This window comes from Podarcis raffonei, chromosome 5 (assembly GCF_027172205.1).
Source record: "Podarcis raffonei isolate rPodRaf1 chromosome 5, rPodRaf1.pri, whole genome shotgun sequence".
Taxonomy (NCBI): Eukaryota; Metazoa; Chordata; class Lepidosauria; order Squamata; family Lacertidae; genus Podarcis; species Podarcis raffonei.
The window spans coordinates 59,251,413-59,265,969 of record NC_070606.1 but is presented as its reverse complement, the minus strand read 5'-3'; the positions used below and the strand labels follow the sequence as shown (position 1 = coordinate 59,265,969).

At 44.6% G+C, this 14,557-nt stretch overlaps 1 protein-coding gene across 4 annotated transcripts in view; it reads left to right on the top strand.

Moving 5' to 3' along the window:
• Positions 1 to 14,557, top strand: part of ARMH3 (armadillo like helical domain containing 3) — a 122,921-nt gene that overhangs the window by 87,285 nt on the left and 21,079 nt on the right. For all 4 annotated transcript variants that reach the window (XM_053389453.1, XM_053389452.1, XM_053389450.1 and 1 more), the window contains one exon: positions 6,545 to 6,623. In XM_053389453.1, coding sequence (XP_053245428.1) covers positions 6,545 to 6,623 — 79 coding nt within the window. The remainder of the gene's footprint in view (positions 1 to 6,544; positions 6,624 to 14,557) is intronic.

Here is a 14,557-nt window from a genome sequence, read left to right as displayed (position 1 = left end):
CAAAAGTCATCACATAGTTTAAACATAGATTAAGATACAGGCTACAGAATCAGTACCGTATTTTTCGCACCATAGGACGCACTTTTTCCCTCCTAAAAAGCAAGGGAAAATGTGTGTGCGTCCTATGGAGCGAATGCAGGCTTTCGCTGAAGCCTGGAGAGCGAGAGGGGTCGGTGCTCTTGCTCTCCAGGCTTCAGGAAGATATCCGCTAGCCGACCCAGGTCTCCCACGGCTAGCGGAGTGCTGCATTAATCCCGAAGCTTGGGGCGTGCGGAGCTCAGCGCGCCCCAAGCTTCTGGGTGCCAAGCTTCGGGATTAGCGCAGCGCTCTGCTAGCCGTGGGAGAGCCGCGTGGCTCTCCCACAGCTAGCGGAGACCTTGCCAGCACCCAGAAGCTTGGGGCGCGCTGAGCTCTGCACGCCCCAAGCTTCGGGATTAGCGCAGCGCTCTGCTAGCCGTGGGAGAGCCGCGTGGCTCTCCCACAGCTAGCGGAGACCTTGCCGGCACCCAGAAGCTTGGGGCGCGCTGAGCTCCGCATACCCCAAGCTTCGGGATTAGCGCAGCGCTCCGCTAGCTGTGTCTAGGCTGCAGATAGTAGCCTGCTTCCCGGAGCGTCGGGCGCCCTGAAAGCAGAGCGCCCGGCGCTTCGGGAACACATCCGCAGCCTAGGCAGCCCTGCGGGAGGTCCCGCAGGGCTGTCTAGGCTGCGGATAGCAGCCTGCTTCCCGGAGCGTCGGGCGCCCTGAAAGCAGAGCGCCCGGCGCTTCGGGAACACATCCGCAGCGTGGGGAGCCTTGCAGGCATTCCCCGCAGGGCTCCCCACGCTGCGGATAGCAGCCTGCCGCCCGGCACGAATGGCGCCCTGAAGCAGAGCGCCCCTCGCGCCAGGCAGACATCCGCAGAGTGGGGAGCCCTGCAGGAGTTCCCCGCACGGCTCCCCACGCTGCAGATAGCAGCCTGCCGCCCGGCGGGTGGGGCGCCCTGAAGCAGAGCGCCCCTCGCGCCGGGCAGACATCCGCAGCATGCGGAGCCCTGCAGGAGTTCCCCACAGGGCTCCCCACGCTGCGGATAGCAGCCTGCCGCCCGGCGCGAGGGGCGCCCTGAAGCAGAGCGCCCCGCGCGCCAGGCAGACATCCGCAGAGTGGGGAGCCCTGCAGGAGTTCACCGCAGGGCTCCCCACGCTGCAGATAGCAGCCTGCCGCCCGGCGGGTGGGGCGCCCTGAAGCAGAGCGCCCCTCGCGCTGGGCAGACATCCGCAGCATGCGGAGCCCTGCAGGAGTTCCCCACAGGGCTCCCTACGCTGCGGATAGCAGCTTGCCGCCCGGCGCGAGGGGCACCCTGAAGCAGAGCGCCCCTCGCGCCAGGCAGACATCAGCCAGCCCCACAAGCTCGGGGGACAGCAGGGAGGCGCAGCGCCACCATCCCGCTGTTCCTCGACCTGGTTCGGTTTCCCTGACCTGCTTTTGGGGGGGATATAAAGGGGAAATTTTTTTCCTTTATTTCCCCCCCCAAAAACTAGGTGCGTCCTATGGGACGGAGCATCCTATGGTGCGAAAAATACGGTAATTCAGAAATAAAAGTGTAAGATACATGGCTGGCAGAAGCTAACACATTGTCACAACAGCTGACATGTCCACTTTGCTCCTGCTTTGCAGAGCGGGATGGTCACATGATTCATGTCCCAAACAATGGGACTGGACAAGCAAGCGGGCACTCCTGTGTGTAGGCTGGATCTGCTTGCCAGCACATTTAACAGCACATCTTTGGAGATGGGGCCAGCTCACTATCTGATTCAGGCTCATTTACCTCCCTGGTTGCCAGGGCAATCTCAATCTCTAGAGGCAGGTTGACAGCTGGGATGTCCAGCAGCATCTGGGCAGACTATCTGGACCCCTCCTCCTACTTCCCTCTCTCTCTGATAGATCCTGCCAGGACCATCCCTCCTTGTTTGATGCCATGGGGCTTTTGACAGTCACTTTTGACTGCTTTTATCAATTTGTTTTTATTGATTTATTCTATGCTCTGACTCTATAGCTGCCCATAAGGTAATTTTACTTGGATATTTTATTCTCCGTTTTCCCCTTTTCATCTTTCTGTCATATTCATCTCATTTCACATGTTTGGTACTTCTTGCCATTTATGCATGGCTGACGTTAATAAGGTGGTACTATAAGGGAAGACTGAAATCTTTGCAAAATTGCTGCTGAGCTCTCTACACTTAAAATACTGGATGAAATCCAGTATAGCGCTACGTGAACAAGGATTGCTGCTTGTGCTGCTTGTTCTCCTTGAGGGGAGAAGGTCTCATTGTGTAGGTGGAAATCCTTACACTGACAGGGTGGGTTAGTTGAATACCACCCAATATTTTGAGAACACTTGAAGGGTCAGCCCAAACTTTCTCACAAGGAAGAGGGGCCCCTGAAAATGATGACTTCATCCTAGTCTTTCACTCTGGAGTTTATGGACAGGCACCAAAGTCTGATGGAACTTCCTCTGGATGTCTACAATTGTATTGCATTGAGCGGTCACTCAGCTGCTCTCCACACACCCAGTTACAGGCTTCAGAAGGCTTAGTGAGTTTCCCAGGGGATCTAAACGATGGCAGATGGGAATCCCTCCATTCATAGTTCGTTCTGTGGCCTCTTCACAGTTCTCCTTTTCTAGCTACTTAGAAGAGTGCTTTATAGCAAGCTCTCTTGCTCCGAAGTTCTGCAGAATAGGACTTTGTAGGAAGGCTGGATCTGACTAAATTAAAGTGCAGTCATGTGTTATCTGTTTATGAAGGAACCCCTCCCTGCACCTCATGAATACCATATGCTCCTTCTTACCATAGGAGGGCAGGGATAAAAGGTCATGCTGCATGTAGCTTGGAGTGAATCAATAACTTTTAGAAGTGCTAAGCCACACCAAAACTAATTATTTTTGTGGTCCAGAAAATACATTAGTGCTGCATTATGATGCTGGCATAGGCAAGTGGAATCCATCAAAGTCACTGGTCTCAGTTGGTGGGGGAGAGCAGCTTGCTTTGAGAAGAAGCTGCTCCTCCTGTTGCAGGCAGTGTTAAGGGGTGTGCTGAAGGGAAAGTGGAGGAACGATCCCTGTTTCCTTCCCATAATACTTCTTGATAGAAATGTTCTAGCTACATACTACTCTGCCCCCCCTTCCAAGAGAGAAAAATTGGACTTAGTTTTGTTGGTTTACTTTACCCAAGTCCTAGAATGTCTGAGTGTGTTATGAATACAATATTTATAGAGGATATCACCTAGGTTGGGGACTCCTGGGGACTTCCAGCTACTCTTGTTCTCTTTGGATTGATAATATTGTTATCTAATATTAATGGTCCCCCCCCCTTGAATTAAATGTTTAAGTTTAGATATATCTACAGTGGTACCTCTGGATGCCAACAGGATCCGTTCCGGAGCCCCGTTCACATCCTGAAGTGAATGCAAGCCGCGTCTGCGCATGCACGGGTCGCGATTCGCCACTTCCGCGCATGCGCTTGACGTCATTTTGAGCGCATGTGCGAGCAGCGAAACCTGGAAGTAACGTGTTCCGTTACTTCCAGGTCGCCACAGAGCGCAACCCAAAAATGCTCAACCCGAAGCATATTTAACCCGAGGTATGGCTGTATATTGAGAAGGATGTGTGTGTTTTGCTCCTCTGTTACTTTTTTGTAGCAGTAGGTAAAGCGTCTCCTCAAAGTATACTTCCCTCCCATCACCACCAAAAATGAAACTTTATTCCTACCCTGGCACTAATCTCCTTGATAAAGCATAGTGGGCTGAGAGCCAGTTCCTTCTCATTGGATGAATACAGCTTTCTTTTTACAAAGGGTTTTGCTTGTCCCCCTTTGCTCATTATGGGACACTGTATTCTGTACAATGATTATATAAAAGCAAAATTATCAAAATAAAGACTTTTAGCATGCTTATGCGAATGCTCTCTAGTAGTTGGAATAAGGAATGGATTCTAAGGGTTCTGTGTGCAAGAGGTTTGGAGAGAGAACTTAGTTCCAAGAACTAAGAAAAGTTTTAGGTTAGGGAAACAAGTGCAGCCTTTGTAGGCAATCGTTTGGATCGTTTCTTCATCTCCTTAGTGTTCATGTAATGTATTGACCTCTGCTATGTCTATGAAAGCAATTTACATTTAGAAGAGCTGTTATCACACTTACCATAAAGAAATCAGTATTTGTATTCATAGAACCAGGAGACTTTTAACAACCTGAAACGAAAAGGAAGTTCATGCTTTATCTCCATTTGCCTTTGTTTTATTTTATTTTGTGTTGGTCACAAATTGCATTTGTACGTTGTGTGAGACTTAATTTTATTTGCACTTTTATATACCACCTTGCAATCTGCTGATGGAGGGTGGTTTAGAAATATTCTCAATATATAAAAATACATTTTGATTGTCTTAACTCCTAAGACTCTAATAGCCTTGTACGGGGATTCAACATTGTACTGAGGAGTAAGTGGAAGTTATTTGAAATATCATATTGTTCTTGTCAGCATCTCCATTCAGCTGTGACTTGTTTATTATGCGCTTTGCAGATAAGGTTGCTTACATGCTGTCCACTTTTGATGCTATAGTTGGGTCAGAAGTGTCATTAGTATCATATTTTGCCGTTGACTATCTGTTTCAGTTAATATCACATTAGGCCACAGAGAGCATACTTAAGAAGCTACATGCAACTGTATACACAATGCACCATAGACTGCCCTGGCTGATAAAATTTGCTTGGGAAGAACTCGACTTAAAACTGTCTCCTCTAATATACAGTATTGTCTTAGTGCTGGAGATTTTCTGGTAATATGACTGACCAATCCTCCCAAAATAGTGGTGCTATGGGATAGTCATAGGTGGCTCATCTGGTATGGTGCAGCTGCTACATTAGTTTCTCAGCAGATGGATTACTTTTGCTTACCAAGAAGTCAATACGATGTGAATTTGGCAGTCCTGCTGGCATGCTTGCACTGCGCTGACTTCCCTGCCACACCTCCCATCTCCTAGTAAGTAACAGCATCACATCTGCTGGGAAACTAGCATAGCAGCTGTTACCCTGGCAGCTGAGACCACATAACACCAGTCCTGAAATACAGTGGTGCCTCGCAAGACGAAATTAATCCGTTCCGCGAGTCTCTTCGTCTTGCGGTTTTTTCGTCTTGCGAAGCACGGCTATTAGCGGCTTAGCGGCTATTAACGGCTTAGCGGCTATTAACGGCTTAGCGGCTTTAAGAAAAAGGAAACAAACTCGCAAGAACTCGCAAGACGTTTCGTCTTGTGGAACGACTCAAAAACCGGAAAACTCTTTCGTCTTGCGCGTTTTTCGTCTTGCGAGGCATTCGTCTTGCGAGGTACCACTGTACCTACACTGGCTCCCAGTATGTTTCTGAGCACAATTCAAAGTATGGGTGCTGACCTTTAAAGCCCTAAACGGCCTCGGTCCAGTATACATGAAGGAGTGTCTCCTCCCCCATTGTTCAGCACGGACACTGAGGTCCAGCTCCGAGGGCCTTCTGGCAGTTCCCTCACTGCAAGAAGTGAGGTTGCAGGGAACTAGGCAGAGGGCCTTCTCAGTGGTGGCACCCGGCCTGTGGAATGTCCTCCCACCAGATGTCAAGGAAATAAACAACTATCTGACTTTTAGAAGACATCTGAAGGCAGTCCTGTTTAGGGAAGTTTTTAATGTTTGAAGTTTTATTCTATTTAATATTCTGTTGGAAGCTGCCCAGAGTAACCCAACCAGATGGGCGGGGTAATAATAATAATAATAATAATAATAATAATAATAATAATAAATGTTTCTGAGGACAGCATAATTGAAGTCTGAGAACCATTGTGGCAATTTCTGGATTTGAGTACTGCGTGAGACTACTCAGCACTGAAAAGCTGAAAGATTCCAACAAGCAAGAAGTATCATACATGCAGACAGGTCCGATGCCAGCATTGTTTTGCAACTTTGAAAATGAGCAACCCATGTCTACATTCAGCTCTTGTGTAGCAAAACATAAGCTGCTTCATGTTTAGGGTGACTGTGAACACTGGAGCCATCAGAGGAAGGGAAATTGCTGATTGATCCCTAGAACCTCATCTCCTCAGCTGCATTTTTTGTTCGATCATAATTACTGAGAGCCTTTTCCCCCCCCCTCTGAAAATATATATATAATCTGTTTGAAGCAGAAATATCCAGATGACTGAACAGACCAAGACTATATGTATGGATATATTATTCTAGAATCTGTTTCAGGCAAACTCAAGAGGAGGGCTTCAAGGTATGGTGTCAAATAAGAAATAGTATGGTGTCAAATAAGAAATCCTAGGTAACTTAGTAACCACCAGATGGTCCTAATTTTTATTGGTTTTCCATGTAGAACTGATATGTGTAAATATATGCCTTTGAGCTGTTGATTTTAAACTTTGTCAGCTAAAATGACACCACAGCTATGCAATACAGTAGAAGAAAAGGCTTCTTTGCAACAATAATGGGGAATATTTTCACTCTCTGACCTTCCTACATGAATGTAAAATTTATCTCTCTGTTTCAGAGCCATTATCAACCATTTCAATCCAAAGATAGAGTCTTACGCAGCTGTGAATCACATCTCACAGCTTTCAGAAGAACAGGTGAGTTACATGCATCTTTTTAATTCTGTTATTTCTTATGGTGCAGTGTTCAGAAGAGTTCACCCTACTCTGTCCCAGCAGACTGCATTGGAAGTCTTATATTATTCTGAGCTAGGGTTTAGCAAGCTTTCAAAATAGCAGCACATGAGCAATAAATGGGGCATGTGCTGCCACATGGTTAAAGTCTAGGAAGGCAGAGCTGTGGCCCAGGAAGAAATACTTTTTCCAAGACTACCCTGAATTGAAAGAGAATGCACCGCAGGGTCAAGGTGGTTTCTCATTTGCAAATGTGTACTTGATAAGTAATGACTCTGGAAATGCACAGTGAGATCTTGGCAAACATTTGGAATGCAACTTAATTTGGGGGAGTGCTAGGATTATGTGAACATACGCAATAGTTGATGCTGACTTTTCAGTGTAATGGAATTCACTAAGCCATGAATAGCTATTTTAAGTACATTTCTAAATGAGGAGATTTTTCATAGAGAGAGCAATTAGGGTTATATTTTATTTTATCATAATTCAACCTGATTCCTCTACTTCCTTGCCTGTCAGAGCTGTGTAAATGGGCCTTCCTGAAGTTAAATAGCTTCAGGGAGGAAAAGGTTGACCTTCTTGTCCATTTCATTAAAACACACACAGAGAGAACTGGGGCTTAGGAATTTTGAAGCTTGGCAGTAGCTAGTCATACACACGGTCCACCCTTCTTTCCCTTCAGTTACAATTTATTATGTTGATGCATTGCAAGATAACCTGAAGGTAGGGGTTAATGATGCAGCATCCTTGTTCTTGTTGGCTTTCCTTTGTACAGTTCCTCTGCAGAAAGAGTACTGCCAAGCTCCAGACAATCTATTCAACTTAATTTTCTTGCCAGGAGTTGCTGTACCCGTTACTATGTTCTATGATGTTGTATTTTACAGATTCTCATTCATCTGTTCACTGTTGATTATATCAGCCTATGCTTTTTTTACTTCTTTTTTAAAACCCTTTCAGCACGTGCAGTAATTGAAAATGGGGCCCTGGATGTGGGAGGCTTCGCAACCATGCTTGGCTTAGTCTGCTAGTTTTAAGAAAGGGAAGCAGCTTCTCCCTGTCAGTGCAGTGGAGCATTCATCCCCCAGCAGTTCAGGGAGGTCATGCTGAATTCTTTCTTCACCACACGCCTGTGCTTTAAATAAAACCACCAGCAGCAGCAGGCGGCAGGTAATGAAATCAGCTCTGATGCACAGAGCAGTTTGAGGAGAGATTATTAGGAAGCAGGGAAGTGGTTTGATTTCTTCTTTCAAATGGAAGCATTACCCCAAAGTGGCAGAAAGATCAAAATAGAGAGGAGTTAATTAAAAAGAGGTGGGACCTCTGGATGGCATCCAAAGGAGGAAGGTCTAGGCTAGGGCTATGCTAAATGGTAGCCACTTCAATTTTGTGCATGGAGGTAGAGCTTTGGAGAAGGGGTGGAATGTTCAGTGAACACTCAAATTTTGTTTACCTTCCTATCTCCTTGCTGCTATTCACTGCCTGGTTTTTTAAACTGGACCATCTTCCTGGGACTGATGAACCTAGCCAATCACAGATCAGGTAGTGAGAGCAATGATTTCACTGAGGGCTAATGAAGCCAGTATATTTGTTTATATTTTTTAGTTATTAAATTTGTATATTGCCCCCAACATCTGTAGTCCTCAGGTCAGTTTACAACATAAAAATACAAGGCCAACCCCCCCCCCTAAGAACATAAACACCTCCTTCCAGCCAGTTGCTTTGCCCTCACCATGAACCATGATAACAGAGATTAGGGATAGGAGGGATCTTGCACCTGTTGTCAAGGCAACCAGGCTTGGCTATCTTGGTCATTGCTGCATTGGACTGGGGTGGATTCATTGGTTAATAGCCTTTGCTGTCACTGTCCCCACACAATAGGTGAACATTTGAGCCCCTTTTCTTCGACCCTTCAAAAAAGAAAATAAAAAAAATGAAGGAAGGGTCTGCATTTTGTAGATGCTTCAAAGGTTTTGAGAAACAACTCTCTTTGATTCAGCATTTCTCTATATGTCCATCCTAAGAGGGCCTTAGATCTGCTTCTGCAGTGAGAATCATGGAATCATTCTGGATATGGGATTCTGCTCTATTTTTGATTTTTTTAAGCTAAATATTTCTGAATGCTTCTGCTTTTAACCAATCTGATAATGAGCTAAAATATATATTCCAGTGTTTTGAACAAATAGCTTGACTAGATAGCACACACAGACTGTTAATAATTTGGAACATCATATTAAATACATTGGCTCAAGCAGGGGGAGGGGGAGAGAGAGCGCAATTTTTTTGGCAGTAGTGTGCTGTGAGCACTGAATATGCTTTTTTGAAAGGTCATCTCCTGTTAAAATCTGATAAGAAATCCAATTTTGTAACTTATAAATAATTAAGTAAATTGCATGATTATTCATGGGTTATATCAGTACTTTTTTGTAATCCTAAGCATTACTACTATCAAGCATACAACTAGCAGCATTGTAGTAGGTAGGAAAGAAGTTACATCTGGGGAAAGGGCTGGCTATCCGGTTTTCAAAACTAGGGAATATCATTGTGATCAAGTCTACCCCCACCCCCACCCCCTGGCTATGCAGGCAACTCCACAAAGCAATTGTTGCATCCAGGCATTGTGATTTAGTTAACATGCTTCTCAGTTTGTGTCCACATGCAGGCTTTCCCAATTGTATAATACGTAGAGTACTACTTATTGTTCACTGTGCATTTGCCTCTCAATACTTGCTCTTTTTTTGTCCCTCCATTTCATTTTCTACTCTACTGGATGTGGGGAGGATAATTAAGTTTAACCCTCAGAGTGTGTGGGTTACTCTGCTGGTCACTCCCCCAAATAGATGGACCAGAACAAGCCATATTGTGGAAACCTTCAAGGTGACTGCTGTAATTTTTGCTGCACAGTCAGGGCAGATGTATTCAGCCAGTTCAGTCTTTGTGCCCCGTTTCTTTCAAGCAGCTGTAGCAAAACTACTATATCATGCTGTCATTCCACATTGTCATTCCACATTGTTATTCTGCATTGTCATGCATTTCCTATCTAGTTCTCCTGATTCAAACCTTTAGTAATTTTGCTGGGATTGTCTTGTCTGATGATATTTAGCTCTTCCCTTAGTGATTACAGTTATGATGTAATAAGAGCTCTGTTGCTCAGTAATACTAATTTGTGTAAAGCTATTAGCTAAATTTTCTTCTGCTCCCTCTGCTTTTCATTAGTTTATTTCAAACAAGTTTTTAAAAGCAAATAAACTTGGGAGTTGCTTTTTGCAAGCTCACATATCCCCACCATGATCCTAAGTGCTCTGCTCTGTTCTCCTTACATCTGGGTATGTACTGAGTCCCCAGCTACAAGTAAATTAATATAGTAGTTGCTTTAAGTGGCTGTTCTTGGTATTTGGAGCAGGGAAGAATATGTTCAAGCTTTTTCAAGCCACTGTTAATTTGTTTCATGGTCAGGTCATATATCCGTAAATGTCTTTGTGCATGTGTATTTAGTACTCCAAAACCAATGCAAGAAAGATCTGAAATGGTCCTCATTGTTAACAGGCTCTTTCATACACACTCACCAAAATACCACCAGAATTTCATAAATGTCCAACTTTCATTTAAATATGTACTCTGGAATTTTAACTTTTGTTTTCTGGGCCTTGAATTCCAAGCTCATGGATGAGATCAGCTTGCTGAAGTGGTGGTTTTCTTACTTCTAGTACGCAATGTGCTAGTTTACTGTTCGAGTAGCACACATGAGTTATGTAATACCTTGTGACAGCTTTAGAGCATGCATATGACAACATTAATTGTGTCCCAAAAATATCCCTGCTTAACTACAAAGAGAGAGAGAGAGAGAGAAAGAAGCCTCAGAGCAATTGCTTTAGTGCCTTTTAGTGGCTTCCATTAAATTTAATGTATTGGTTGCAATAAAACAAATGTCACTGGAGCAGGATAGAATGGGCAGAAAGGCCACATTGGAGACAGGATTGGCTTGCCATATACCAGGGGCAGTTTATCGTCAAGGAGAGTTGATCCCTCCTTCCCCTGGTTTTTCAGCCATTTCATAAATGCATTTTCTAATTTAGTTATATTTTAATTACATGGAAGAATCAAAGCTTTTCAGGGCAGCAAGTATACTTTGGCAACAATGTTTTCTGAGTTTATCAGACTCACTTGTATCTATGTACAGGACTTAGCTTGACAGTTTAGGAAAGATCTTCAAGTGCAACTTCTTCATAGTTCAGAAGCAAAAAATATTTCTTTTTGATAACTAAAGGGGAACACACATTACAGGTTTCTGTCTGAGATAGTCAAGATGCCAAGGTAAATTAATTTTTTTAATTACTTGAATTAAAATTAATTGAATTCAGTTACTGCAAACAATTAAATTTCCAAAATAGCTGTCAGGTTTCCCTGAGTACATATGTGATGGGTGGAATTCAATGTCACGCTCCTCCAAATGTTCCATCTGTGCAAGCATTGCAGCTTGCCAGATGAAGCAGTCCCCCCTCTCCTTCCGCTGTGTGCTATTCTTGGATTTCTCCCGCCACTGCCCCTGAGCCACATTCAAGGTACATGGTGACGGAGGAGAGGGTGCAAAAGCAGAAGTCCTTGCACAGGACTTTCACTGATGGGACACATTAGGTTAACTTTGCCCATTATGATCAGCTCAATGAGAAGATTACAATTTTTGCAAGATCAGGATGGAAGACATTCCTCTGATGGGGTGACACTTGCCACCAGATGTGACATGCAGGGTCCATCCAACCAGGTCTTCTGCCTCATCTCCAAAGGGAGGAGCCATTCTGCCCACCAAACCAACCCAGTTTGTGGGTGGTCTAGGTGGTGGGTGGAATGGCTCTATAGAGCAGTTTATCTTCTGACTATATGGTGTGTTTTCCAGTTTTTTTCTAAACTCTTTTTTTATCCAGTTTGGTTGAGTATGTTCCTTCCTCTCCATGTTCTCATTCTGTCTCCTGCCGTGAAACATTTATTTTCTTCTTCATTAGTTTCTTTCCAGCCCCTTTCTTCTTCTCGTTCAACCCCATTAAGTGTTTGTTCTCCTTCCTCCACCACCCACCATCCCGGTGTGGTTCCCTGGGGTGTATGTGGGGTTTATTTTAGGAGTGATGCTGAGGAGTCCTGTGATCCTCAGAAAGGGTCTTGGAGGGTAGTTAGCAGTGGTTTCTCCTTTTAAGATTTGTCTAGTGACACAGAGCACAACAGTTCCCAGTCACCCCTTCCAAAGGTGGAAATGTTTAAAGTGGTCTTTCAGCCACACCCCTCTCCTTGTTTCCTCACCGCTCCATAGTGAGCTATTCAGCGCTGCTCTCTGGTTCCAGGTATTCCGGCACCTTTAGTTCATCTGGACTGTCTGTGCTCCTTAGCCTTCTTGGCAATTGGTGTGTGGGCACCGTTTGATAACAGAGCAGCTTCAGGTGCATCTCACCAATAGACTGGCTTGGCAGGAGCATCATTTTGGATTTCATGCATGTCTGCAGATACTGGCTTCCCTCCAGGAAACTAGCTCAGCGGGGAGGCCTGTTGAGGCTAGGGCATTAGGTACTAGGTGCATTGTCCCAATAAACTGGCTAGGCAAGAATACATTTCCTATGCTATAGGTGTTTAGTAGTTCACTGTCACAGGAGTGTGCTAGTCAGTAATAACACAGTTCAAAGATGGAGTTAACTTTCTATTGGCAAAAACATGACCTCCACAGACTTGGTTGTGTGTCAGACCTAATGAGCAGAGTAGCTCATTCCCAATGGTCTTCCTCCACAAAAATCAGCAAGACTAAAAGTCCCTGCCTCCTCACCAGGGCTTTCCCCAAGCAATCAAAGACTGCACCTGCATGCAGTCAACCTCTCCTCCAAACTTTTCATATCTCTTCTGGTTCTGGGAGACAAGTGGGGAAGGGAGCTTGCTGCAGCAGGAAGAGGAGACACCTCCTTCATCCTACTGTCCTGCTTCAACTTCTGCCTCTGATTTTGGACTTCTCTCTGCCACAGACTTTCCCATCTCACTAAGTCCTGTTACCTCTTCAGCTTCTAACACCTCCTCTTCCTAGTCTTCTCCCTCTGACTACTCATCGTTTTCCCACCACCACTCCCTGGGCTTTGAGCCTTCTCCAGCTGGTTCCTTCCATCATTCCTCTTTCTCTAGCCAGTTCATAGCAATGACTATATCCTACGTATAGATTAAATTTGAAGCATGCAGGGGGAGGTGAGGTGGGAGAATGTTCCGTTGCACAAGCAATAGTCCTTGCACTGATGCAACAATTGCCTTAGTGTTATGTTGGATTCCACCCTATATTTTTTCCTATCTATTTTTTGTGTGGTTTGCTTGTTTCTACTGTACTCCAACTCCTGGCCCACACATCTCGTATGCTGGGATATTCTTAAACAAATCTTTACCATTTTACTGCTAATTATTTTAAGGGCTGCTGCTTGTTGGTAATCTAGTTATTTCAAATAATTAACTTTGATGTTACTTCAGCTAATTAACTTGAACCAATTACTCTCTTGTTTTATAGATACTCCTTGCCCCATCCAAGCACTTGGGGTCAGAAAGCACTTTCTGCTACATGGCAGCGGGGTGGGGGGACTAAGACAGGACTAATCAATAAGGATCTTTTTGCTGCTAAGGATGTTCAGATTCTGTGTTTCTAATGTGCAGTTAAAAGACAGTGGTTGGGATACTAGGGATCCTCTCACACCAGGTGTTTTTTATTGTACAGATATAGAGGTCAAGAATTAAGACATCCTGCTATGCAGCGCCAAACATCCAGCGTGGAATGCCTGTCCCGGTGTCAGAATAGCAAGCTGAGTTTAGTGATCAACATATTTGTTCCTAGCTGTCTGGTACAATAGGGTGTGCTATCTTAAGTCTGCATGAGGATGCAGGCAGAAACATTTTGAGAGACAAGGCTGCTAATTTGAACAGCTTTCAAAGTGTTGTATGATGTGTCTAATTTTAGGTACTCTTTCAGAGATGGCTTTGTTTACTGTTTTGGTATATTGAAACTTGCCACGAGCCTCTGTGATAGGGTAGGTTCAGTGGTAGTAAAACTGCTGCTCCCTAAGCATCAACTCAAGAGTAGCATGGCAGATTATTAACCTATTTTCTATTTATAATCCAAATTCACTGGGTTACAGGCTAGTGCTCAGAGCACACTCATTAGTTCTATTTTTTATTATCTCTGCATTTGCTTGTAGGAAAATGCCTAATAACTTCCAGAATTTAATTCCATCAGTTGGAGCAGGGGGTACTTGTGGCTTTCTTAACACTGAGGCTTAATGTGTTGGGACTTGTGAAGCTCACTGAGATTTTTGTGATGGAGGATGTTGTCAAGTTCAAAGTGATGCTGTTGATTAGCCCTGCCATTAACCATCTGCTCCAGTTGGTTAAAGTGCCACTGAAGAAGAATCAAAAGAGTCTGCATTTAAAATAGATTAAATTACAACTTTTTGCATCTGATATTAAAGAAGGAGCTGTCGCTTGTTAGCTTTTGTGAGCATTTGATTATCTGTATTTTCTATCCCCCCCCAGTTTTAACCCTTTCCTGAAACCAAGGGGACAATAAGCACTGACTGCTTTCAGGCATTGACTTCAGTAGCATGACATGCAGGTGCTATGTAAGCTGCCCTCCTTACACTGCCTGCCCGCCCGTTGCTTTCCCCTGGATTATCTGTGCTGTGTAGGTGACATCTATTCCCCATGGTGGCAAACTAGGTCATCTGATTTTTGTTTGCTTCCTAGGAGGGGGAAGCAGATCAACCACTATGTCTCCTGGAGCATCAGAACAAATGCTTGTGAGGCAAAAAGGTGCAGTGTCTGTAGGGAGACAACGTAAAAGCAGGAGAATGAACGGTGCTTTGGTGGTTGGTTTGCCTCTCACTTTCAGATGCTGC